The 27,408-nt window shown below is 37.5% G+C and overlaps 1 protein-coding gene across 8 annotated transcripts in view; it reads right to left on the bottom strand.

Moving 5' to 3' along the window:
- Positions 1 to 394: 394 nt before the first annotated feature.
- AHI1 (Abelson helper integration site 1) overlaps positions 395 to 27,408 on the bottom strand; it is a 176,117-nt gene continuing 149,103 nt past the window's right edge. For 5 of the 8 annotated variants that reach the window (XM_032484985.1, XM_032484983.1, XM_032484982.1 and 2 more), the window contains 3 exons: positions 16,824 to 16,873; positions 4,848 to 4,950; positions 395 to 1,800 (listed from right to left, as the gene is read on the bottom strand). In XM_032484985.1, the coding sequence (XP_032340876.1) occupies positions 1,798 to 1,800; positions 4,848 to 4,950; positions 16,824 to 16,873 (156 nt within the window). In that variant the 3' untranslated portion in view covers positions 395 to 1,797. Of the gene's footprint in view, positions 1,801 to 4,847; positions 4,951 to 16,823; positions 16,874 to 19,204; positions 19,466 to 27,408 lie in introns of those variants that run through there. The other 3 variants (XM_032484981.1, XR_004322012.1, XR_004322013.1) reach the window with 3 other exon arrangements.

The raw sequence follows: 27,408 nt of genomic DNA on the forward strand, positions 1-27,408 counted from the left end.
TCTCGGCCTGATTATGATTTGGACTTATTAATTGGAGGGCAGTTTTGATCCTCCCCACTCCAACCCATCTTGGAAAGTGTGGTGAAGATATTTTATTAATCTATTCACGAACATAACGCAAGTCTTGTTTTGTCAACAGGACCAAAGAGAAAAGAAACGGGCTCTGAGTAGAAACCACTTTACTTGGTTATTTGTGTCAAATGTTATTTTTGTCTTCAGTAGTTGCAACATAAAAATAACCCTTTATTTTTTCATATGAACATTGAGATCTCAGCAAATGTTTAGCTCCCCTGACATTATTTTACTTGTCTTGATTTAAAAATCTTTCTGCAAGTTTTGAAATTCTTTGTAATTAAAATAAAAAATCAGAGAATCAACACACATGTCAAAACTGTGAGCTGAAACTGCAGAGAGCCACATATTTTAATTTTTTAATTATCAAGTACATTCACAAGACAGAAAAAACAAGCTTGTACAAGGATGACTCAAGCTGGCTGGATGTAGCTGTATCTGAAGCACAGACGTATGCGTCCAGAACAGGGGAGGCTGGTGCTATCAGAACAGTCTTCTGTGCTGATCACTGAGGGCTTCTGCAGTCATCAGTTCCACTTTCCACTTTCAAAGGCAACCCCCCTCTCCCAAGTCCTACACAGAAGGGGTTGCTTACCACCAATTTTCATGCCTTTATAACATGTGCAGGGAGAAGAGTCAAATATATTTTCACTAGAAGACTTTTCACGTCGGGTATACATCTGGGCAAAATTTACACCTCAGTGCCCTGTTTTTCTCACTTCTTATTTTAATAGAATCAATTGTCTTACTTGGTAAATAAGTCTTCTAATTTTATATTAGTTTTGACCTTCTTGGAGTTAAATATTGACAAGCTTATAATCACTTAGTGGAGAAAGGAGAAAAGTCAAGTAAAAAACAAAGAGATGAACTTTCCTATTTTATAACACCACACTTCAAAATATATAGTCACATAGTAATGACACTGTGATTCTGGAACTAAAGAAATAAATAATGCAATGTAAACATTTAAAAACAAGTACTAAGAGCAAATAAATATTAAACAACATAAGTCTAACAAATCACTTATTAATACTTCAACATTAAAATGCTTGTTCTAAAAAGTAAAAATGCTTGGAACACTGTTGTCAGTCTAGCCAAAAGCCACTTTTAGTTTACATGTATCAAGTTACAAACACATTTGTTACCTTTTAATGTATATCAAGTTATAAACAAACAAATTTGTTACTTTTGATGCTTTTCTTGCTGGGACCATTTTGAATACACAAAATCCTGAAGCTGCTTACTTCTAATTTTAAATAAAGTTAAATTTCAATAGCAGATATTTCATATTCTGAGCACAACATCACACATATAATCACATTATAGATACAATAATATTAAATGATCACTTGGAACGGACATCCTAACAATGCAAACACTTTTTCTTCATATTTGCTGAGTAGCAATTATGGTTTTTCCTTTATTGATTTTCCAACAATGGTAATGTGATTTTGATGCAATTACTAATAAATACAAGTACCAATACTTTGATCAACAACAAACACAATGGTTTATAACTATTAAGCTCAAAAGGCAACATTTATTTTTCCACACATACCTTGCTGGTTTTTCTAGATTCTTTCATAAGGATAAGAAGTAGTGGATCCTTTCTTTCTCCCTGGCCATCTGAAATTTCTAAATTCTGAAGAGAAATTCCATTTGGTTTAATTTGTCATTTCATTTCTGTGTTTTTGGTTCTTTCTCTCATCATTCTTCTTTAACTCTTTACTAGGAGAAAAATGATACAAAAATGTTCTAAATAAACCAAAACAATGTCTTTTGGCCACAACAAATGTTGGCATGCCCAGGCAACAGCACAGGTGAAAAACACACTGTGCAACAGACACACACAACCAAATAGGACCAAAATATTAACCTGCCTTCTTGAACATACTTCTAGTTTAGCTAGCTGAACTTCCAGAATTCACTTCTAGTTTGCCTCTTAAACATACCGTTAACACCTTTATAGTAGGACCAGCAGTTGCTTACGGCCTGCTCCACCAACGACTGGTTAATACAAGCAAAAAAGAAATACATTTCTCAAATACAGACACTAAGCATTGCAAACCCTGGGTAGCTTCCAGAAGTTAAGAGCAGGCAATCAGAGTTTATGAAGTTCTTCATTCACTGGAAAAAAAAATTGTCATGGATGATGCTTCAGGGTTAGTAACTGGAAAGCAGCACGTTATTAAACAACACTCTTTCATTTACTCCATGGCTGTGTCTACTTCTCCAAGTGGGTTAACTATTACAGCTTTTCAAATAAATCCAAAAAATGGTGGGTGTCATTTCTGATTGACAAGGAGAGTGATGGCTAACCATGTATCTAGATGCAGCTTTGAAATAAAACAATTTAAACCATTAATAAAAGTCAACAACCAATCAGCAGAAGAAACAAGAAGCTGTTTCTTTAGAGACCACGTGGTTAAGTCCAACCAGAGGGTGATAAAGCAGGGGCTGAACCTGACAGTTTGTAATGCAGTTACTCACGTACCAGTGGTGAGTGCCTGGACTTACACAACACTGCTGCTGTCTCTCCTCTAAATAGAAAGGACTTAACATCTGGTTGCTCTTAGAAAACAAACTTCAGCCTAAGGGTGATGGTAATCTGGTTAGGTGGGGGTCAGTTCCAGTGATCACTCATGAGAAAAGCAGAGACTAGTGCGTTATGGCAAAGGGGAATGCACTCATAACCATTTCCTGACCCTAAACAGGAGGGTTAGGGAGCACCTATGCTTTCAGGAACGGGCCCAATCTGAAACAAATGGTTGGACTACCTTTTCATGTGGAAAACAATTACACGTTGAGGGGAAAAAAACATCCTCTGTCAGTCCATGTTTCTTGATTTTAAATTTGTTTAACCAGTGTTATACACAGAAGCCCCACAATGTTTCAAGTGAGCATGCTCACAACAGCACCTGAGGTAGAGTGTAAAATGGGAGAGACACAGTGTGCTGAAGCACAATCGCACTGGGGGCAAAAAAGGGTGTCACTTCTGTCCTGGTGTATGTGCAAGTGAAGTACAGAAAACTTGCCTAAAATGAGAGTCTGATAAAGATGGGGAAGAGAGTCAAAAAGGCACTGGTGGATGAGGGGCACGAGCCACCAGGAGACTGTGGGAACCCCTGCAGGGGCAGTGGGGCAGGTGGAGACCTCAGAGGGATAACGGGGCGAAGCAGTGAGAGGAAGGGTGCAGGACAGCCACAGGACAAAAACAAGGAAGAGAAACAGTAAGGTGAAGGAGGGGGAGGGGATGACAGCTGGAGACAGTGAGATGGACCCTGCCCGAGACAGTGGGGCAGGCTGAATTGATCAGACGGAGGCTGTGTTGTGAGAAGTAAGGAGAGGGAACTCGAAGAGAAACTTAACTAGAAAAAGCTAGAGTAGGCAGTAAAGATAACATATTCAAGGGAAATGAATCAAACTAAGGAGAGGAAGGATAGAGAATGACAAAGACTGCCCAGGAAAGGCAGAAAAGGGGCAGAATGAAAGGAAAAGGAGAACAGACGGTCAAGCGTACACCTCGGACAAGGAGCAGCCCCCTTCTGACCACAGGGATAAGTGAGGATGGCACAACCCCCGATGATGGATGCTGACGGCGCAGGGATGGAGCAGCTAAGAGACGGCGGAGGTCTGCTGAAGAGGGCAGGCTAGGTGTCCTCTAACCAGGACGCCAGAAGGAATGCGAATCCTGGCTTTCTCTGCAGCATCTCCTCATAAAGCATCCCCGTAACAGGACAGAGGGAGAGAGGAACAGAGGGAGGGCCTTTAGAGCAAATCATATGAAAAGAGAAAGGGAAATCTCATAGCAAGATTTTGAAAATGAATATGAAACCAAGCTAGTGTTGGTGCGTACGTTATGTGCGAAAATTAAGATTCATAAAAGTACTGGGCCCTGCCCCACAGGAAATTCAATCCCGTAAGTATTCCCTGAAGGTCTGCTATGTGGCCAGACACCAGGCTAAGTCCTGTGGGAAAAAAATGTGAGCATGTTACAGCCTCTCCACAAGCACTTCTCATTTAATCAGAACAAGGAGGCAGAGCACTATGTAACAGAAATAACCCTGACCTTGGGGCCAGGAGATCAAGTCCTAGTTCCGGTACTTCTTAACTCTGACTCTGAGATGCTTATTTCTTTAAATGTAGAAAGAATGGGCTATATTAGAAAATTTTTGAAATTACTTTTGTTTCAAAAGAAAAGATCAAGCAGTATATACATCAATACATGTTGAGTAGAAAAATTAGAAAATACACGAAGTAAAATGAAGAAAAAAAAATCACCACAATTCTACCACTTGGAGATAACTACTGACATTTTTTGATGCATATTGTTCAATATTTTACATGTATGATATATATATAAACTATTTTATAGTCATCTTTTACTTAAAAATTTATCACAGATCTTTCCATGTCTATGAAAATACTTCTATAATGTAATAAATAATAGTCACATGGTATATTCTATTATATAAATGTTCCATAATTTAATCAACTCTTTATAGAAACTGAATTTTTTCCTTCTATTTTTAAAACACAGCTTGAAGGAGTAGCCTTTATCTGGAGACAACCTGACTCACTCATGTTCCCAGGACTCCCCATCAAAACCACCCTCTTCCAGGTCACAGATGGCCTTTTGGGTGCAAGTCCCAAAGGCATTTTTCAGTCTGTATTTTACTTCTGTTCTCTTTGGCGTTTGTCGTTGTTGACCACGCCTTTCCTAAATCTCTTCCCATTGACTCCGTGACGTGACCTTCCCCTGGCTTTCCTCTTACCTCTATGAGGGTGACTTTTCGGCCAGTCTGCTCGTTCTTCTTCACCTGCATGTCCGTGACGTGTCCTCGGTCCTCCCGGCTCTGCTCTCTGCCCACCTCAGAACTGCAGCAGGGAAGACGGGAGACAAGGAGCCATAAGAGAGCTGCTGCCACAGCTCGGATGAGGCTTTGACTTAGGGAAGTGGCAGTGGGAATAAAACGGGGAGATAAATGGGAGGATCTGAGGGAAACACATTCAACAGACCACATGAGTGATTACTATGTGGATGAGAGAACAGGGAGTTGCTGAAAATAATGTGGAGACATAAACCTTGGCTGGCTGAGCTCCTCTTTTACTGTATGAAGGGGCAAGAATAAAATTTTACTTGTCTCAGAAAAATATTAGCTGCCTGGGAAAAATCAGAAAGATTTTATCAAATTAAATAGGAAAATTTCTCTGTGTGTATATAAAAATGCAGAAAATTCCTTAATGACAAAGAAAGGGGTGAGGAAGTTTATGCAAAAGAAAACAGCGATATTCTGAACTGTGGGATAGGGAATACTGCTTTCCCAATGGTTCAACAGAAAAATACAAAACAAATATTTTGTGGATGAGTGTGTGGTAATGAAATTTATGTTAGAAAAAGTAAAGTGCAAGAACAATGTAAAAAGGGAAATTCAAAGAACAGAAGGCAGTGTCTCCTTTCTAAGATGTCCAGGAATGGTGGCAGACATCAAAATAGAGAAAACAAAGACTGAAACAGGTATAAGGATTTCAAAATCAGGCAATAAGTAGGATTGAACAGTGACTGCTGTGGACTCTGAGCTGTGTTCTTTCACAGGTTGAAGCCCTAACACCCAGAGCGAATATATCTGGAGACTGGGCCTTTAAGGAGGAAATTAAGGTCAAATGAGGCCATGAGGGTGAGGTCCTAAGACACAGAACTGGTGTCCTTATAAGAAGAAGAGACACCAGAGAGCACTTTCTCTCCACACATGTACAGAGGAAAGGCCATGTGAGGACGCAGCAAGAAGGTGGCCATCTGCAAGCCAGGATGAGGGGCCTCACCAGAAATCAACCCTGTTTGACCCTTGATCTTGAATTTCCAGCCTCTAGACCCATGGAAAAAAAAAGTTTCTTTTGTTTAAGCCCCCCAGTCTGTAGTACTGTTATGGCAGCCTGAGAAGACTGCCGTGGAGATGAACAAGCCAGGAAAATGATGACTGAGAAGGAAATGATCAGAAATCACAAAGAAGAAAGAATGAATAACATATGTTTAGAAAGGAGGAGAATGATTAGAGAGAAAGGAAAGTATGAGCTCTGAAACAAAAAGCACGAATAACTCGCAATCTTTCTCCAGGGAACCTATGCTCTAGCATTAAAATAAAAAGGCAAGTGTCTGTGGATGCCAGGGTAACAAGGAGAACGAGGGACGCAAGCCAGGGATGATACAAAAAGACCCTGGCAAACTGGGGAGTGGACAATTCACCTAAGGAAGGCAACCCACTAGCTCAGCTCCAGTGGAGGGATGTAGTGGAAGAAGGTGCAGCTGTCGTCCAGAACTTCAAAAGAAGTCAGAAATATATATTTAAGTGAAATCCTTTTATATTTGGGCAACTGGTAAAATTATTCACAATGGATCTTGCTGGCAGGCCCAATTTAAAAAATGTATTTTTTTGCTCTGTGGTCCTATACTGCCCTGTTCTAGACATACCTGCTGGCCTCAGAGTATTTCAGACATGTCCATACTTTTGTGCCTTAGCTCCTGCCATCCTTCTGACTTCTAAATCCTTCTCTTTTTGTTCATTCTGTCTCTACATAGTTTTTAAGACTTAAATATTATCTTACATCTTTGGGTTTCCCTGACTACTGCAGAAAAATCAGACTGTGTGATCCTCTCCATTCTTTCTCTCTCATAACATACATACAATCTAACAGAAAACTACCCTGAAAAATACAACATCTGGATTTTTGCTTGCATACAAGATGGAGTAACAGGAATTAGATTTACTGCTCACCTAAAACTGGCAAAAAATTAGACAAAATATGTGAAACAATTTTCAAGATAGTGAATCACAGGGAATAAAAGAAACTGATACCCAAGAAATGGCAAATGAGATGAACCCTATGTCTGCCCGGCTTATTGTCCTGAGAGTTTCCAGGCCACAGCAGAGGGAGAAGAAACTGTGTGGAGCCTGGAGGACTCCCTGAGTGAGAGCTAGGAGTCTGCGGAGACACAAGGAGGCTACAGTTCACAGAGTGAGAGAAAGGAGAGAGCTTCGTAGTGAGAGAACTTGAAGACCTGCAAGGGGTTCGCTTCAAGTACTCAGCAGAATAGAGACAAGCATACACATCTGAGGAAATTTCCTGAGGGCAGGGACAGTACCTATTCCCATCAGCCAGGATGGAAAACCTTACAACTCAGAGGGCATTGGGTAGAATACTCAGAAGGGATTTGTATCAGTAGTAAGGAAAAATTAGCCTTGGACTAAATGCGGTTCGAGTCCCACCTAACAAATTTTAAAAGCAAGACCTGAAAGGATCAAATTGTTTTGAAGTAGCTTAACTACATTCTAGAACAGAGCTTAAGAATATTCATAGGAATACAAAAATATCTAGCAACCAATAGATAAAATTTTCAATGTGTGGCATCCAATAAAAATTTACTAGGGATGCAACAAAATGGGAAAATACAACCCATGATGAGAACAACAACAAAAAAAAACCCCTAAAACTGACCCAGATGTTAAAATGATCAAAGATAGTAAAAGATAACTATATTCCTCCACCTGCTCCAAAGGTTAACAGACATATGGAAGATACCTAGAAGCCCAAACTGAACTTTCAGAGATGAAAACTAAAGTGTCTGAGGTGAAAAATATACTAGATGAGATTAAAGGCAGATTAGACACTGCAGAGAAAAGATGAGATAACCTGAAGGCAGCAACAGAAACTTGCGAGATGAAGTTCACAGAGAAAAAAAAGATAAAATATCAGTGAGCTGTGGGACACCTTCAAACGGCCTAATATATGTGTAATTGGAATCTTCAAAGGAGAGAAGAAACATTGGGGTACAGAAAAAAAAAAGTAGAAGAAAAAAAATGGCCTAAAATGTTTCAACATTTGGTAAAAGTTATAAACCAAGCCCAGCCAACCCCCAGCACAAGAAATATGAAGAAAACTACAACAAGGCACATCATAATAAAATTGCTCAAAACCAGTGATTAAGAGAAATCTTAAAGTAGCCAAAGTGGGGAAAACCATGTTATGCACAGTGGAATGCAGATAAGCGTAATAGCCTATTTCTTGCTGGAAAAAACTGCAAGTGAGAAGACAGTGGAACAACATCTTTAATGTACCAGGAAGAAACAAATGCAAATCTTTCAATGCAAAATTGTATACCAAATGAAACGGCTTTCAAAAACAAAGGTGATATAGTCCTTTGCAGACATGCAAAAAGTGAAGGCATCCATTTTCAGCTAACTGACAAGAAACTGCACTATAAGGAATGTCAAAGGAAATCCTTCAGGCAGAAGGAAAACTGTAGAAGATGGAAATACGGATCTACACAAAGAAATGAAAAACACTGAAAATGGTAATGAAATGTGCCATTATGTAAGATTTTTCTTATTATTCAACCTCGCCAAAAGATAACACTGTAGGAAAAATAACAATCTAGTGAGGGGTTTATAACATATGACTACAGAAGCATGAAGGTCAGGAGGGAAGAAACGCTATTTTAAATCTCTTGAGGATATACTGTGTGATAAGGTTTGTATTATAAACCCTAATGGAATCACTAAAATGGAAACAGAGTCATAGAGAGTAAACTAAGAAACTAAACAAGATAAAATGTATAAAAGATATTCAATCTAAAACAAAGCACATAAAGATGAAAACAGGAAACAAAGAATTAATGAAACAGGAAAGAAAAAGCTGTATGATGGCTAAAATTCAATTATATTATATAAATATATAAATATATAATAATATACAAAATACAGAAATATAAAAAACAATTATATTAAATGTAAATGTTTATCTAGTTACCTTAGTTAAAAGGCAAAGATGGTCGCATTGAATAAAAAAAATTAACTCAAATATGCTGCCTTTAAAAAATACTTCTTTTTAACCTACTTGTATTTTCACATATGAAAAATATGTACCATTCTAATACTACCAAAAGAATACTGGAATGACTTTACCAATATTAAACAAAGGAGATTTTAAAACAGAGGATATGACCCAAAATATAGGACTGCAGGCTTATTTAATAATAAGGGTGTCAACCCTTCAAGAGGATGTAACAGTCCCAAATATACAGGTACCTAATAAAGAGTTTCAAAATACATGACAAAAAACTAACAGAACTACAAGAAGGAAAAAATAAGCCTACAACATTAGTTGGAGATTTCAATACCCAACTCTCAATAATTGATAGAACAGGTAGACAGAAAATCAGTTAAGGCAACATAAGAACTAAGTACACTATTAACTCATGTGGCTAATTTATTTATAAAAGGACATTACAGTAGACAAGCACATAATACACATTCTTTCCAAGGGCACTCAAAACTGACAGAGATCATAGTAGGATCATAAACCAATTCTCAATAAATTTAAAAGGAGTCAGATCATACAAAGTATGTTCTCTGATGTCAGTGAAATTTAAATTGGAAATAACAATCTCTAGAAAAATCCCTAAATAATGGAAATAAAATAGTCCACTTCTAAGTAACCCACAGGCCAAAGGAGAAATCCAAAAGAAAATAAGAAAGTGTACTGAATGAAATGAGCATGAAACAACATATCAAAATTTGTGTAACACCATTAAAGCAGTACTTAGTGGGAAATTTATGGCACTAATGTTTGTATTAGGAGAGAAGAAAAGTGTTAAATCAATGACTACAGTTTCTATTTTAAAAATCTAGACAGAGAAGCAGAAATTAAACCCCCCAAAAGCAGAAATAAAGATCACAGTGGAAATCAATGAAACAGAGAACAGATAAACAATAAAGAGAAATCAATGAAACAAAGCTGGTTCTTTTCAGTAAAACTGATAAACCATTTACCAGGGTGTCTGGAGAAAACAGAGTAAAGAAATAAATTATTAACAGCAGGAATTAGAGAGGCAACATTATTACAGATTCTATTAATATTAAAAAGATAATAAGGAAATATTATGAACAACTTTATGTCAATAAACTCAACCACCTGGATGAAATGGACAAGTTCCTTGAGAGACACAAATTATCAATACCCTATACAAGAGAAACGTATAACCTTAATAGCTCTACTTGTATTAAACACATTGAACTTGCAGTTAAAAATCTTCCAAAACAGAATACTCTAGGCTCAGATAGCTTTACAGGTAAATCCACCCAACATCTGAAGAAGAAATAGAGTGACATCAGCAGCAATGGTAGTGTAAGCACTTCTGAAAATTCTCTCCTCCAAATAAGCTATGAAAAAACTAACAAAAATAGTTTGGATCAACTTTTTCAGATTCTGGGAATTAGCCAATAGCTTGTACCAACTGGAGAATGTTTATTCAGGAATAATGGTTGACACTTGGTAAGAACAGTGAGCTTTGTGGTATTTATACTTGAGCTTATTACATTCCCACTGTGGCTCTGTGGGTACCTTTAAAAAGAAGAGCCTGCATTTATGGTGAAAGCCAGCAACTTGGCAGCCACTGAGGGGAGCAGAACAGGGCTGAAGCTCTTTCAAAGTCTCATTCCCAAGGAATTGTCATTATCTGATCTGTCTGGTGGTTCCCTGGAAGACACCACTTTTAAGCCTGTCTGCATTTGACCTATCTTTCTCAGGAACAATTACAGATAACTTCAGGGATGCCTGAGTGGTGAGTAACAGTAGGCAAACAACAGACTGACTAAAAAGATGTAAAGAAAAAGCTGGGGGAATGAGATGCCCACAGGGGTTTTGAAAAGCTCAGACTCAGTCCTGGGAGTCTGGAAGGTCTCCCATGTGTAGGGCTGTGTGTGCATAGAAAAGACCAGAGAAGCCTTTATGCCCTCACTGCTGGCTGACCTTAACACTCTATGCCAACAGGAATTGAGGGCTAAGACAGAGCTGTCAACTGCCTGGCTGGGTGTGGAGGGTGTGCACAGAACACACAGAGCCCCTAGTAAGATAGGGGCACCTACTGGTTCCAGGCGTTTAAGGAAATCTGTGTCCAATTATTGGCTGATCACTGATCTAACTCAGTAGAGACTCCTGTGGCCAAACATTACAATTATAGAACTAAAGAATTTGTTCAGAGAAGTGACTTACCAAAGAACAACAACTACAATAAGTAGGAACTACAAACCCTGGGGACTGGGGGTGGGGAGAATCTAATTTCAAGAGTTGTTACATTAGGTCATTTAAAATGCCCAGTTTTCAACAAAAGATTACAAGACATGCAAGGAAACAAGAAAGTATGGCCTACATACAAGAAAAATGCAATCAACAGAAACTGTCCCTTAGGAAGCCAAGACACTGGACTTCCTAGACAAAGACTTGAAATCCACTATTGTAAATACGTTTGGAGAACTAAAGAAAACTGTATTTAAAGAACTAATGCAAAGTATGAGAACATCTCATCAGAGCATATTAATAAAGAAATAGAAATTGCAAAAGGAAGATGTAATTCCAAATTTGCACAGACTGTTCCAGAAAACTGAAGAGGAGTGAATTCTTCTTAACTCATTTCATGAAGCCAGCTTACTCTGACACCAAAACCAGATTAAGACATTGCAAGAAAAGAAAACTATATACCCATATTTCTCATGAACAAAATGCAAAAAATTAGAAATAAAATTTTAGCAAGTCCACCAATTTATAAAAAGGATAACACACTATGACTAAATGAGGTTTAGTCTAAGAATGAAAAGGTTGTTTAACATTTGAAAATCAATGTAATTTACCATTTTAACAAATTCAAAAGAAAAATCATATAATTAACAGTGTGGAAAAAGCATGTGACAAAAACCCAACATCTATTCCTGACACAAACTATATCAGCAGACTACAAAATGAATAAATAAAGGGCATTTATTAAGAAAAAACCTATGATAATCTATTTAATAGTGAAAGACTGAATGCTTTCCCACTTACTTCTTTTAAGGATAAAAGAAGATAAGAGTATCTACTCTCATCATTCCTATTCAACATTGTACTGGAGGTTCTAGCCAGCACAAGGAGCAAGGAAGGAAGGAAGGAAGAAAAGAAGAAAGGGAGGGAGGGAGAGAAGGAGGGAAGGAAAGAGGGAGGAGAGAGAGGGAGAGGGAGGAAAGGCATCTAGATTGGGAAGGGAGATATTAAACTGGCATATATATGTGTGTGTGTGTGTGTATATATATACACACACACATACACATACATATATTAATGACTGTCTATGTAGAAAAATCTGGTGAAGTCTACCAGAAAGCTATTAAAACTAACAAGACAGTTTAGTAATGTGGCATGATACAAGATCAACATACAACAATTAGTAGTATTTCCATAAGTTAGCAACAAACAATTGTAAATTGAAATTGAAAAATACTATAATTTAACTATGAAATATGCAGGAATAAATCTGCCAAATATATGCAGGACTTATACACTGAAAACTAACAAACAATGCTGAGAGAAATTATAGAAGGCCTAAATAAATGGAGAAATATTTCATGTTAATGCGTCAGATTGAATATTCTTAACATGTCAATTCTCCCCAAACTTATCTGTGGATTCAAGGCACACCAACTGGAATTCAAGAATGCTATAATATAGAAATTGGCAAGCTTATTCTAAAATTCACGTGGACATACAAAAGACCTTGAATAGCTAAACCAACTTCAAAAAAGGACAAAGTTGGAGGACCAGTAATACCTAATTTCAAGACATACTATAAAACTACAGTAATCAAGACAGTGTAAAGACAGAAGTAAATCAAAGGATCGGAACAGAGTCCAGAAACAGACTCACACTTATACTGACAACTGATTTTCAATGAAGGTGCAAAGGCCATTCAGTTGAAGCAGGATTGTTTTTTCAACAAATAATGCTGGAACAAATGAATATCCAAATGCAAACAAAACAAAATTCTCTTATCTAAACCTTACACCATAAACAAAAATTAACACAAAACAGATCACAGACTTAAATTTAAAAACCAACTGAATTAAGCGGGGGAGTGTACAGCTTAGTGGTAGAATGCATGCTTCGCAAGCGTGAGGTCCTGGGTTCAATCTCCTGTATCTCCATTACAAAATAAATAAATAAACCTAATAACAACAAAAAATAAAACCAACTGTATTAAACTTTTACAGGAAAACACAGGAGAAAACCTTTGTGACTTTGGAGCAAGGTTTCTTAGATACTATACTAAAGCATGATTTAAAAAAGGAAAAAATTGAGGAACTAGACTTCATGAAAATCAAAAAAGTTTCCTTCTCTAAAGCTACTGTTTAAAGAATGAAAAGGCATAAGAGACTGGGAGAAAATACCACAAATCATGTATCTGATAAAGAACATATTTAAAATATATAAAGAACAGCATGATGTCACATAACCGATAATGGATGGTTTTGATTTCAGAAAGGGTAGGGGGTGGAAGGATGAGAAAAAAGGCTTTCATTTTTCAAATGAACAATCAAAGTAAGACCTTTGAAAAAAGTTGCAAGAATCTAAAACAAAAAAATTATTTACAAAACAGAAACAGACTCATAGACATAGAAAACAAACTTATGGTTACCAGTGGGGAAGAAGGTAAGAAGGGGTAAAATGGGAGTTCGAGATGTGCAGGTACTAACTGGTATACATAAAATAGATAAACAAGTTTATACTGTATAGGACAGAGAACTATATTCAATATCTTGTAGAAGCTTATGGTGAAAAGAATATGAAAATGAATATATGTATATTCACGTATGACTGAAGCATTGTGCGCTGTACATCAGAAATTGACACAACATTGTAAACTGACTGATAAAAATAAAAGAAATTTTAAAAAGATAAAAATAAAAGAAATTAAAATCCAGAAAAAAAAGTTGCAAGTAGTAGGGTATTTTAAGGAAAAAAGATGAACTACTTCCTTCTCATGAAGAGAAGAAACTGAAGGAGTCTGGAATAGGATTATAAAAATGGAAAAAATATATAGTGGAGGAGAGATTGGATACTTGGAATTAACTCTTATGGCTGCACTATATTAAGAAGAGATTTCATTCATTCATTTAGTTCACATTTGAGTGTTCTTAAATAAAGGGCTTTAATCTAATTGACCATCTGAATTAACTTCTCCCTGGCTAAAGAAGTTAATGAAATAAAGCACTCTGTTTTTTCAAAAAAACCAACAAACTCAAGATAAAATATATTAGTAACTAAGGATCAGTAATACTATTTAAGGGTTATAACATATTTTAGAAGCTTCATTACAAGCTCTGACTTGGGTAGCAGATAATACCATCGTAGGGGCATGAGACACAAAAAGTAAGTTTTAGACTTTCAAGCAAATGTCTTTAAATCAACCTAAAAATGTTGGTTCTTCATATCTTAAAAAAAGAATGTAGCTTTACTAAAATGTTTGCACAGAAGTGACTGACATTTCTTAAAAAAATAAATAAAAAGAGTAAACGAGGCACAAAATTCAAGCGGAAAATGGTGAGAGGCAGTCCTATGTGGCTCATTTATATATTTCGGTCAACCAACTAATAAGAAGATGTTAGAAACTGAATGGCAGGGCTGCAAAGTAACAAACAAAAAATTGCCTCTGTTGATTTACTTGGGTACAATGGGCTCATTTAAGCAAATGAGAGAAATAAAAGAAATGACTTCTTTGTACATACTGGGCTGTAGTATTTCCACCTTCAACTCGCCTACAGTTTTTAAGTCATGAGAAATATATCTTAATTCATCCTTACTTCTAAGAAATTATGAGTGTAGGGAAAACCCAAAGGCTTTAGATGAACTCAAGCATTTAGACATATCTGAACTTCTCATGAAAATTTACTTTCAGAAGCTTCTTAAGTGCTCTGTGTTCAAAAAAAAGAAGCCAAGCTAACCTGACAGGCTTCAGAAGCTGTAATATTTTGTGAGGCTTTCTTGAATTTTAACCTGGAGAGTGTTGCATGGATCTCTGTGTCATCTGAAAATAGGCATCCAATGCAGTCAGACTGACTACAGAGTCTTTCACTCACATGTTACGTAGAAATTGTAAAAAAATCTTATAAAACATGTTCAAAGAGAGAGCTGCTCCCATTTGTATAAAATATGGTTGTTGAAACATGGTCATATAAAATTTGGTTGTTGAAACAAGAGTTTGTCCTCACTGATCCCATGTATTTTTTTATATGTGTAATCTGTCTTTGAGTATACATACACTCCTCAGAGTTGGTTATTATATTATCAACTATTACGTCAAATTTTAATTGTTTGGCGACTGGGACTGAAAACATACCTGGCAGATATAACAAAAGCAAAAACAAAAACCTGCAAGACCTGAGATGTGTGTTTGCATCATATGACAGCAGAGAGAAGGCATGGGAAGAGCAGATTAGGAAACTGGGGATTTGTGTTCTGGTACTGGGTCTGCCTCTCACTATCTCTCAGATCTTGTTTCTCCACATGTAAAAGAGGGGTTAGAATGCTGGTCTGCAGGGAAATGGTGAGATAATGTGAATGACTGCACTCTGAAGTGATACAGGGCTATACATAATTATATAATCTTCAGTAGATTTTTCTCTCTCAAAAAGAAAGGTTTTTAAATCTACAACAAAATGGGATCTTACCAAGGAGACTAATAACACTGAACATAGTACAAAAAACAAACACACACCCCAGACGTCTGGGGATCTGAAGATTTAGGTCTTGCTTTTAGTTCAAGTGCTAACATAAACGTGCCCTGTGAAATGTGCACAAGGCTTTTCCCCTTAGTCTTCCTGACTGCAGAACAAAGAGCATATAGAATTTCTAAGGTATCTTCAAGGTCATGATTCTGTGACTCTTTTAAAATACCATTTAAAAATTCTGTTTGTCTTTCATCTGTAGAATGAAAGATTATCTTGGGAAATAATGTATGGTTTTATTTGATAATTCCTGTAAATTAGACTGTCATTTTAATCAGAATTTCTGAACTGGAAGAAACATTCTTCAAAATGTCAAAGTCTAGAGTAAGGTCAACTTGAACAAATATTTTCCTGAAGGACAGTCAGTAGGGATTAGCTGTGTGCACGTGTAAGCATGTACCTAGACACAGGGACAGTGGAGGTGGATGGGAGGGCATGACAGATACCTAAGAAGGTTGTTACACGCATGTGATAGTTGGCTAGTCATGTGTGAATATGAAGTTTGGGCTTAAAATTAGGTATAAAATGATCTGCAAAGATAAAAATTGGGAAGTATTTTGGGAAGGCTTTTGATTTTTTTTTTTCCCTGAGGTAAAAGAGGGATTTTTCTATTTATGTATTAAGCAAGTACCAAATAAAAATACAAAAACTTTCTAGAGATATTTTAAAATTAACACCTCAAAAATTGCTCAAATACACTAAGCATTTGTAAAAATATATATAACGATAATTTTCTGGGTATTAGCTTTTTTTCTTTAATGCCTCAAAATAGGCATTTCATAATTTCTTTGGCCACATTGTCTACTTGTTTTCAGTTAATGTCATTTCAAAATGTTATTCAAACAAAATAAATGACAGAATGGTCCACAAAACAATACCTCAGCATGATATTTTATTTAGTACTATTTCTTATAACTTTGCAATACATATTCTCAAAGTCTAATCGTTAAAATATTTTCCTTAAATGATCTAAACTCTTTTAGAAATCAATTATCCAAAATTTAACTTGTAGTGTGGTGTTATGAAGAGGGAAATGGAGAAACCGTCCTTAAAACACCAACATCACGAACAACAACAACAACAACAACAACAACAACAACAACAACAACAACCACCACCACCACTATTTATCATCGAAATTATTTAGGAGGGAAAGCTGCTTACTGTGTCACAGACTCTGAGCCCAGTCTGAAATCCTGGGACCTGACTGACTGCTGTGAAAGAAGAAGAACAGAGAGTAAGTCACAAACCTCAGAAGACAACACGGGCAATATTCACATGCTGAAAACCCACCAACTGGCTGAGTGAGGAGAGAGCATGCCCGTGCAGAACATACGTGTCTATGAGCATAATGCATTCATTCACTCCTATGAGAAGGCAAGGAAACAGCGCTCCAGATCCATTATGCACTCTTTGCAAATAGAGTCAGCTTTTAGGTGTGTGGCGAAGAGTTGGTTGTGAATTGGCCTAAATTAGTTTAGTAATACTATGTCATATTACTTAAATTCTAAATTTATCTTTCAGCATTGCAACTTTCCTTTATAATCTTTTCAGCATACTCTGTTTTCATAGAGATACTCACTGAACTGTATGTAAAATTTTGAATCTGAAAGCTCTTTAAATCTACTACAAAATTTGTTCAGTATATCTGCTTTATTAACAGCACCTCCATGAGGAAATCAAATAAGTGCTTTCTGTGGTGCCTGATGATATCTGAGTGTTAGATGGTTTCTCAACAGTTTGAACATTAATTCCAAATGAAAGCATACTGTGGAAAAATAGTGCTTGATACGGGACAGTATTTTAGAAATCAACTCAATCTTGCTATAAAATAGTCTTGCAAATGTTTTTAGAGATAATTACATGCTATGGAAAGGATCTACTTAAAATTCACACAGAAAATATAAACTGCTAATATGTTAAAGTCTTGAATTACATACAAATGAAAGAGATTATACCATATTCACCTAATTAAATTTTTTAAACTTCAGAAAACAAAAATACCCAAAGTGAAATGAAAGAAGAGGAGGACAACTTTCTCTTTCAGTCTTGAGTTGAGTAACTACTGCTTTGCCAGTCTTATCTCTACTGAAGTTTGTTTTTGCTTTTTTAGATTTCCTCCTTCATAATCAGATTTCAGCAAGATTTGGCACTGAGTATCTTCAAACAAGTATAACTTTTCTTATAAAGATTTCAAGAGGGTTTTGTCATTTTCTGGACTGTAGTTATGTGATATTATTGCTAGCTATGCAGCTTTAAATCAAGCATATGATAAAAACAAGAGTTAAATAACAAGAAGACATAGTGGTGAAAGGTGGATGTTGTAGTAAGTGATCCAATTCAAAGAAAGAACAATTCTTGATTCTTCTCCACCAGTGAAGATGATCTGACTCAGTTAAAATGTGTTTCGGGAAAAAAAGTACAAACACGTGGAAAACTTAAATTCAAGGGCTAATTCATCTTGCAGAATAGTCTACCTGCCCTCAACTCAATAGAACAAGAAGTAAAGAAAACCATCAAAACCTCTCAGAAAGCATCAGTTATAACCAAATTTCTTCTGTTTTCCCCTAGATTTATGAAATAAATTCTGAACAGAGCAATCAAATTATAGGTAAGTTTTTTTTTTTAACATGGTGTAAGCATTACTTCTCTCTCTTTGCCCAAGGCAAGACCAACATCTTAACATATGTATATACAGTCCTCCCTCTTATCTGAGGGGGATTGGTTCCAGGACACTCCCGCCCTTACAGATACCAAAATCTGCAGATGCTAAAGTACCTTATATAAAATAGTGTAGTATTTGCATATGACCTAACAACCTCCTGTATACTCTAAATCATCTCTAGATTACTTATAATTCCTAATATGATGTAAATGCTATGAAAATAGTTGTAAATACAATGTAAATGCTATGTAAATAGTTGCCAGCATGGCAAATTCAAGTCTTGCTTTTTAGAACTTCCTGGAATTTTTTTTTTTTTCTGAATAATTTTGATCCATGGTTGGTTGACTCTTCAGATGTGGAACCCACAGATAAGGAAGGCCGACTGTATGTGGAATGTTTCAAAACAACTGGATTAAGAAAAAAAAAAAAACCAACATAATGGCTCTAATCAGATTTAAGCCTACTCCAGAGGCTGAGAGAAGAGACATCAGACTGAATTATACATCTCTGTTAAGTCAGTGCTACTTCTCCTTGTTTGTTGTGACCCCGACAAATAAGTAACAACGTATTGCCACATGCAGGTCTTACCAAACCTGCTTTCAGTAGTCTTTTCATGTGAAATGGGTGCTGTGATGCTCTCAGAAAATTGAGCTTAAGTAGATTAAACACTGTCCCTGACATCTTTCCTACTGTGTTACTCCATTACTGTTATGGGTATATCCAAGTCCTTTTTCATGATGCAAGGTTGGCTTACCCTGTGTTTGAATCCTGTCAATCACAAATTAATCTGGGAGTCACATGACAAAGTCTTAACACTTATTTGTAAAAGGACACTTATTTAATCAGGACCAATACTTCACTTCTAAACACCTTTACTCACTCATTCCTTGGTCTCAGCAGCAGCACGCCATATGGGTAGTTACTCATGGAGGCAGAAGGAGGGGGAAGAAGGAGGTGTCTCTGTGAGCTGTTTGGTTTCACTTTATCTTTAAACAAAAAAGCCCCCAAGGCTATGAGACAATCAGCCCATGAGCACCCCCCACCATCAAGGCCAAGGAGCATGGCTGCCCTTCTTTCCCTCCTGTCCACACACTCCTCTCGGACAGCTGTTTTGTGACTTCGTTTCCTCTTCACGGATACCCTTGATTTGGAGAGGAGGGGATGAAGAGAGGAAGATGAGCAAAGCAAAGGAGATGAATGAAAGGATAAGAAGGTAGAGACTCCTGCTTCCCAAACCCTCACAACTTTGGAATGATGCTTTTAAATTCAGATGCAGTGAGACAAACATGAGAGGAATGATTAGTGGAGTGATTTTCAGGGCCTCTACTCATTACATGGAGATTTACCAAGAAGAAACAACTCATAAATAACTTTGTAAAAGAGAAATGGGCCATGCAAACAACTCACCCAAATATTTCTATAAACTTGAAGAATGAATGTAAAATTAGGTAAATGTGATCAACGTTTGTTGTAGCTAGCACACCAGCTTTAAATAAGGCAAACTTCAGATACAGTATAGCTCTGTTTTTACATGCTATTTATATACCTCCTGATATCTACCTTTTCCAAAGAATTAATATCTGTAATTTTTTTCATACCCACTTTGTAGAAATTTTTTTAAAAGAGAGAACCAACCCAACAACCAGAGCTGTTGGTTAAATTTTAATCTTGGTTCTGTCATTAACTCTTTATGTGGACTGAGTAAGCCACTCAACTTCTCTTGGGGTGTTTCTCACTTGAAAATGGACAGGAGGTGCTCAGAATAAAAGCATGAACTATCACAGCACCATGCTCGTATTTTACAGATGAGGAAATGGAGGCCCAGAGTCACCGAGATTTCAGAAGTAGCCTGAATCCTGTTTAAACTGAGTTAACAGCGAAACTGTTTTTCAATACAGTTTTGTTTGAAAGCCTCACATACAAACACTTAAAAGTAAAATTTCTGTAGGTGAAGTGAGGTTTGGTGGCCTGGCAAACACCTTGCCCCTCCAGCCCTATCCCCCAGAGCACTGAAGACTAGGGCTCTACAGAGGAGATTTTACAAACTGCTGGACTAGACAAGCTCTTTCAGGTTTTCTTTATTGCTAAGATTTTGTTTTCAGGAGCATAATTTTATGACTTAAAATATTCCTATCAGTTTGGGGTTGATTCTTTGATTTTAGAACCTATTATTATGTGAGTTGCATTTGATGCTAAATCCTTCAATTATGCTTTTCCTTAAGGACAAATGATTCCTCTGTATTAAGATGTAGTTTCTAAAGGAGGAGGGTATAGTTCAGTGGTAGAGTGCATGCTTAGCATGCAGGAGGTCCTGGGTTCAATCCCCAGCACCGCCATTAACATAAATAAATAAAAAACTAATTATCCCCTTCCCCACAAAAAGATGCAGTTTCTAGAAGTATATTAAAACAAAAAGTGAAGGTCTTCATCTTGATTCATGATATGCAGTTTCAGATACTAACTGTGCCAATTAAAAACAGTAACAACAAATACTTAGGGAACACCACTCTGGAGGCGAGGCACGGTGCTGGGTACCTAGGGATACAAAGATAAGTGGGCTCTAAGAGCTTAGACTCTAATGGGAAAAGGCATGGATACAACCAATAAGGCAGAGGGAGATACACATTGTGATAAAGTTAAAAAAAATGTGCATATATAAAAGAACAGAAGCCTTGAATTGTACTGGAGGCTTTTGACAAGGATTCACAGAAGAGGGAGCATTCAGCTATCTTAAGGGATAGACTGAAGTTCTGATAACAGGAGTAGCACAAAAACTATACAGCTGGAGAAAACAGGGTAAGCAAAGGTTTGAGGTTTTGTGTCTGCAGGGCAGCATACTTAGGAGGGTGTTTTGGAAGATGAGGAAAAGTAGGTCAGAACTGCTATTCAATTTTTTGAGGGATGAGAGCTAGATTACTTATGAGATTTGGACTTTAAAGACAAATGAGGCACCAACTAAGATGAGCTGGTAAATCACATGAGCTGATTTCCATTTTAGAAAGGCAGCTCCAGGAGGAGGTAAATGGTGCAGTAAAGACTGAAGAACGGGAGAATGGAGACTGCCGTAGGCAGAGGCAGGGGACTGTTTCGTAGCCATCTCCTCTTGAAGCTCCTCCCCCCCTACTCTTTAAAAAAACTTGCACCCTTACTTAATGCCTTCTACCCTCTGTCCTTTTCATTCTGCACACTCCTCTGCTCCCATGGATTCGACCAGTATGGATGGCTTCCAAAGCAATACCCTGAACGCAGACAATGACCTGGCAATTGTCAGTTTTCAGTAAATCTTGTAAATACAACAGTTTTTCTGCAGATGCACTTGGAGCCAAACATTTTCATCAGAACTGCCTTGCAAGTCCGAGTTTTCAGCAAATCTCTCCCGAGTCCCATAGATGTCCGTGAGGTCTACATTGGCTACTGCAGGTACTACAGACATCGAGTCTCAGACTGAAATTCCCCTTCTATTCTTACACACCAAGATGTTCACATTAGAAACCTAGATTTCTCGTTTTCCTGCATATGGATTTAGTCACCAAACCCTACTGTCTCTTTATGTTTGGTGTGGATTACTACAACAGCCTCTCCTGGTCTTATTTCCTTTAGAACTGCTTTTTTTCTTGTCTTCTCAGAGCTTCTAGAATGAGCTTTTGAAACAACTGATTTGATCATGTCATCCTCCATGCTTTAAATCCTTCAGTGGTTCCTTACTATCTTCAGGACAAAATCCAGCTCCTTAACATGCCATACAAGGATCTTCCTGATCCTGTCCCCTTGTTCAGGCTCAGCTCTTTCTGTCTTTAACTTTGCATCCTAGACTACAGCCATGATGAAATACTCAGGCTGGCCCGGGTGCCATGCTGATCTGTTCAGTCTGTCCGGAATGCACTTCCTCCCATAAAACTCAATTTGGGAATCAACCCTTCTGGAAAGCCTTTCCTGACCTCATTAATCTTAGGTCAGGGGATGTTTCTATCTGCTCTCCTGCATTTCATGTAGAACTCTATCAAAACACTAAGACTATTATGCTGTAAAAATATCTGATGTCTGACTGTCTATTTTTTCAAGAGAGAACTCCCTAAAGAGGAAGGTAGATGACGATTCCATTAACACACTGGAATATAGAAGAAAAAAGCCAGGTTTTTAAAAATGGACTTGGTTTTGAGCATATTGGACCAGATATTTCAGAATGATGTCTATGTGAAAATTTCTAGTAGGCAGTTAGAAATACACTTGGGCAATTCAGAACAGGAGACAGGGTTACAGACGTAAAATTTGAGATATCTGAAATACCAAAGGAATATTTGAAATTATAGGGGAAGAGGATAATCCAGAAAAAAAAAATGTTACGAGAAAAATAAAAAAACAACAAAAAAATGCAATATACATCTTGGTGAAGGCTTGTATTATAGTAGCAGGTAAAGTCAAAGAATGAGAGAGAAAAAGGAGAGGTAAGTGCATTGTTACAAACATTAAGGAAAGAAAACAGCGGAGACAATGGTGTTAATGACCCAGAACACTGGGGTACGGAGTATTTACATGGTCTGTAATCTGCTGGAATGAGCTCCTCCCTCCAACCCGTGCTTTATCCCATGTCTTGTCCCCCTGTGACCAGCTGGTTTTTCAGTTTCTCTGATGAGCATTTCTGGCCACTTGAGGGCTTTTGCACCAGCTGTTTCTAATGCCTCAACTGATCCTCCTCTGCACTACCCTCCCCCCCAATACCTTATAAAAACCAACCCATCTACTACTCACCACAAGGCCTCACAGCTTCCCTTCACTGTCCTTTCACTGCTTATATAGTTTGATGACTCATTAATTACAGTTACTTTCACTCATTAGGCCGTAAGTTCTGTAAGTGGAGGGACTATTTCTGTTTAACTCACCATTACACCATCCAGACAACATTCTACCACAGTGCCAGGAAAAACAGCAGGCGATGAAGACACCAAAGGGGTGGAGGAGTGAGGATGGAGATCACCAGCTGAGTGAGGGCTAGAAGAATGTGGGAGGGGAAAATAACCAAAAATACAAGTGGAGAGGTCAGACACAGAAAGGAGGGCAGGGCTTTGAGACCTGAAAGCAGCTGGAGAAGGAAGGTGAAGTTACAGAAATAGAGAGAAAGTACAGATGAGATGTTGAGGGAATTAACATTGAGTAACTTCAAGAAAGCAAGGAGACAAAGTCAGCCTTGACTAAGAGGTCAGGAGCCTGAGAAATGTGGACCTGATTTTGACCAGACACTGTATAGAATGGGGTAAGGAGTCGGGAAGAACAAGAAGATGATCACGGGCCTCACTGAGACTGGGAATCAGAAATACAGCACAGAGACAACCACCACAATTACATACTTTTCTTTAGCAATGATAGAAGAGTGGAAGTGAGAGAGATGGATAACTGGTTTACCCCCAGGCCTGGGGACTGGTAAAACCTGTATGCCAAGTCACACACTCCAAGTGCCCTGTATGTGTCTGGCATCAAAATGCTAAGTAACTGTTGCTTCCATGCATTTATTTCCTGCTGGTCTAAGTGACCTGGTTTAGGGAGAGAGAAAACTGATGGCAGATAACCAACAAGGTGGGAAACATCAGCATGCTAGCCACCTTCCTCTTTTTTAAAGAAAAAATTCTGCAAACTATAAGAATCATCTGGGTCATCTCCTGCCTCTTTCGAGACTGAACTATTCCCAAGTGATGGGAGGTGAGGGAAGGAAACTGGAGAGACTGAAGGAGACCTGCCAGTTTTATCAAGTCCACGTGGCCCTCTGTGTACTGCTGACCATCCGCTCGTGTGCAACGCCACCACCACTGAGGTCTGCAGCAGGGTCAGCTCTGTCTGGAAGATTAATAAATACCTCAGTATGGCTGCTCCTATTTGTTTACCTGATCCTTCCTTCATTCAATGAACATTTACTGTAAACCTGCTCTGTGCAAGATGCTGGGAATTCAATTTTAAATGAGACATAATCCTTGCCTTCAAACAATTTTTAGCCCCTTTATTTTCATCCAAAGAGGAAGAAAGGGACAGAAGAAAAAAGTCATACGCATGAGCCATGCTAGGAGTAGTAGGTTACATCTTTCCTTTTGATCCCATTTCCTATGTCTGACTTTTTCCTTCTTCATCTTTATAAAGACTTACAGGTTTTATAAAACCACAATGTACTTTCAATAAAGTTTCAAACTGCAGCTAGTCCTATTTGTGGAGTCCATACTTGCAAATTCGCCTGCTCACTAAACTCTATTAGTAAGCCCCAAATCAATGCGTGTGGTGTTTTCCTAGCGGAACATGTGCACTGGTGCAGAGTGGGGACAGACCTGAGCTGCCCAATGCATACATTTCCAGCTGAGGTCGGAACTTCAGAACCTTCTAATGCTTTTGCATGTTTCTAATGCTCCGTCTTACTACTTCAGCTCTCATGCAGTAAGTAAGTGTCCTTTCTGTGGTCTATTTAGTGTCATGTATTTTTGCACTTCTGTGCATTTTTGTTGGTAATTTTTTTAAATGGTACCTAAGCATAGTGTTGAAGTGCTGTCCTGTGTGACTAAGTGCAAGAAGCTGATGTGCCTCACAAATAAAATACATGTGTTGGTTAAGCTTCATTCAGGTGCAGGTTACAGAACATGAGTTCAATTTTAATGAACCAACGATATTAAATAAAGTGTCTTTAAACAGAAACACACATAAAACAAGGTTAAGTATTGATCAGTTGATGAAAATGTGACCACAGGCTCCCAGGAACCTAATCGTGTATTTCCTCTGGGAGCATTGGTTTAGAATTCACTAATTCAGTGTTCATGGTGACTTCATAGAACGTAACAACTGTAAATAACAAGAACTGACTATATTTTTCGTCATGGTTTCTGTGCATCCACCAAATTTTTAAGTTACTGTCCTTAGCTGCTACATTTCCTAACCTTATTCCTTGACAAATCTATGAAGTTTTTTGGGAGCTCTGCCTCAATCAAAATTGTAATCATTTACTGAGAATATACTATATGTAAAGTACTAAGGTGGGAACTTTGAGGGGAATATGAATGTTGGAAAGTTGACTCCCATTGGTTTCACCTGGCTATGTGTAATGGCTTATAGACTGCTACACAGTCAGGTCCACTGGAAGTTATACCCTGCAATCAAAGGGCCTGACATAGATATATTATTCCTCTGATGAGGTTAGAAGAACATTCTCCAGCAAAATTCGGTAACTCTGCGTACAAAGGAGCTTTCAGAAATATAAAGGAATATCTCCCAAAGATTAGCTTGTTTAGGGTAGAGTCTGGGCACTGGTATTTTTACACAAATGCCCAAAGTGATTCTGAAGCCTAGCAGTTTGAGAACTATTAATCTCGCATATATCGAACCAGTAATTTGTGAAGGTAGGAGACCTCAGGACTAATTCTTCTTTCTTTTTAAATTGAAGTATAATTGATTTACAATGTTGTGTTAGTTCCTGGTGTATAGCAAAGTGATTCAGATGCATATATACATATATTATATAAGTGTGTGTGTGTATATATACACATATATATATTCTTTTCCATTATAGTTTATTACAAGATGTTGGATATAGTTCCCTGTGCTATACAGTAGGACCTTGCTGTTTATGGCTAGTTCTTGATTTGTGTGTCTGAAGCAGACTTAGTACTGCTTAGTTGCCAGGGACTGCTGTGACCTCTACTGTCTCCTTTCTCCTTCTTCCCTTCCTCTGATTCGAATCTCAATTTGTACCAACGCTGTCCACTAAGAACTTCGATTTCCCTCCCAACAAACAATATTAAACAGACACAGTAACTCTCATGCTCATAATTTAGCAAGGGCAAATATATGTATACATAACTTGGCACTAAGGTAGCAGGTGATAAATGCGGTAAAAGACAAACAATGTGCTACGAGATTATGGAAGAAAAAAGGATTCCTTTGAACAAATGGAGGTTCTAGCTGGCCTTTCTGCAGCCCAATCTAAAAGGCTGATTCCTTATTCTACATTGTCCCAGTATGCATACATATGTATATATATTCATATTAGTTTAAACAAAACTGGTATGTCGCTTTAAAATTTGTTCTTTAGTTGTCTTCTTCAACCATGTATATTAAAGCACAAACCATTTTTGTTTTAAGATATTTATCATGTACACATATATCAGTTATAGCAGACTAAATATACATGGCATTTGAAGTAATTATAAAAGTTGTGATAAAAAATGTGACTCAGATAATAAGATTATTCATATGGAAAAATTCAATTTGAAATGTAATTTAGACCTATGCCTGCCAGTGAATTTAAGGACAGGGCAACATAGCCTCCATGATCTTGGCCCAGGAGTGTTTTCTACAGTGATCTTGGGAACGATACTGCTTTCCAGTCAGTTGACTCTGCAGGCTGGCAGGACGTGGACCGAGAGCATTTCCTCACAAGGGAGACATCAACCTTTGGGGGTCGATAAAACATTCTGTCTCCGTGTGAGATACAGCGGTGTGTCAGAGGCTGCTGCTTAAACACACCCACAGTAACAGGGAAGAAGAAATCGGGGTAAAAAGAAAGAAAAGACTCATCAAGCACAAAAAAGTTTAGTGAACGAGAGATACAAGCCAATCTGTTCCAATATGTTCAGACACCTTTCACTGTGCATGTGGTTTGTGAGAACAAAAAAGATACTCAAATAAAAAAAGATTCTTCTCTTCTTATGTCAATTGAAGGAGAGCCATGTTAGAATCAGAGACAGCTATGACCACATTATTGGGACTGCTACGTAATAACAGTAAGAACATCAGCAGTTAATCCTCCATAGTTTATGTAAATATTAGCATTAGTTAATTTCTTAAGCAAAGGAAATACATGGTAGTCAAGAAATATCTAAATTTATTCAAGACATTTTATATAGATTCATCACATTGAGCCTCACATAACTGGATACATCTTTTTGTGAAGTCGTTTTTAGGTAGGGTAGTCTATAATTCATAATTCTAACACCACTACTTATATACTTGCACAGTAATGGAAAAATAAAAACAAAATTTCCTTCACAAGATCTTAAAAGCAGATATATAATTTAAGGAAAGACATACTTATATCCATGTATGTATATGTATAAA

The sequence above is a fragment of the Camelus ferus genome, chromosome 8 (genome assembly GCF_009834535.1).
Source record: "Camelus ferus isolate YT-003-E chromosome 8, BCGSAC_Cfer_1.0, whole genome shotgun sequence".
In the NCBI taxonomy this organism is placed as follows: domain Eukaryota; kingdom Metazoa; phylum Chordata; class Mammalia; order Artiodactyla; family Camelidae; genus Camelus; species Camelus ferus.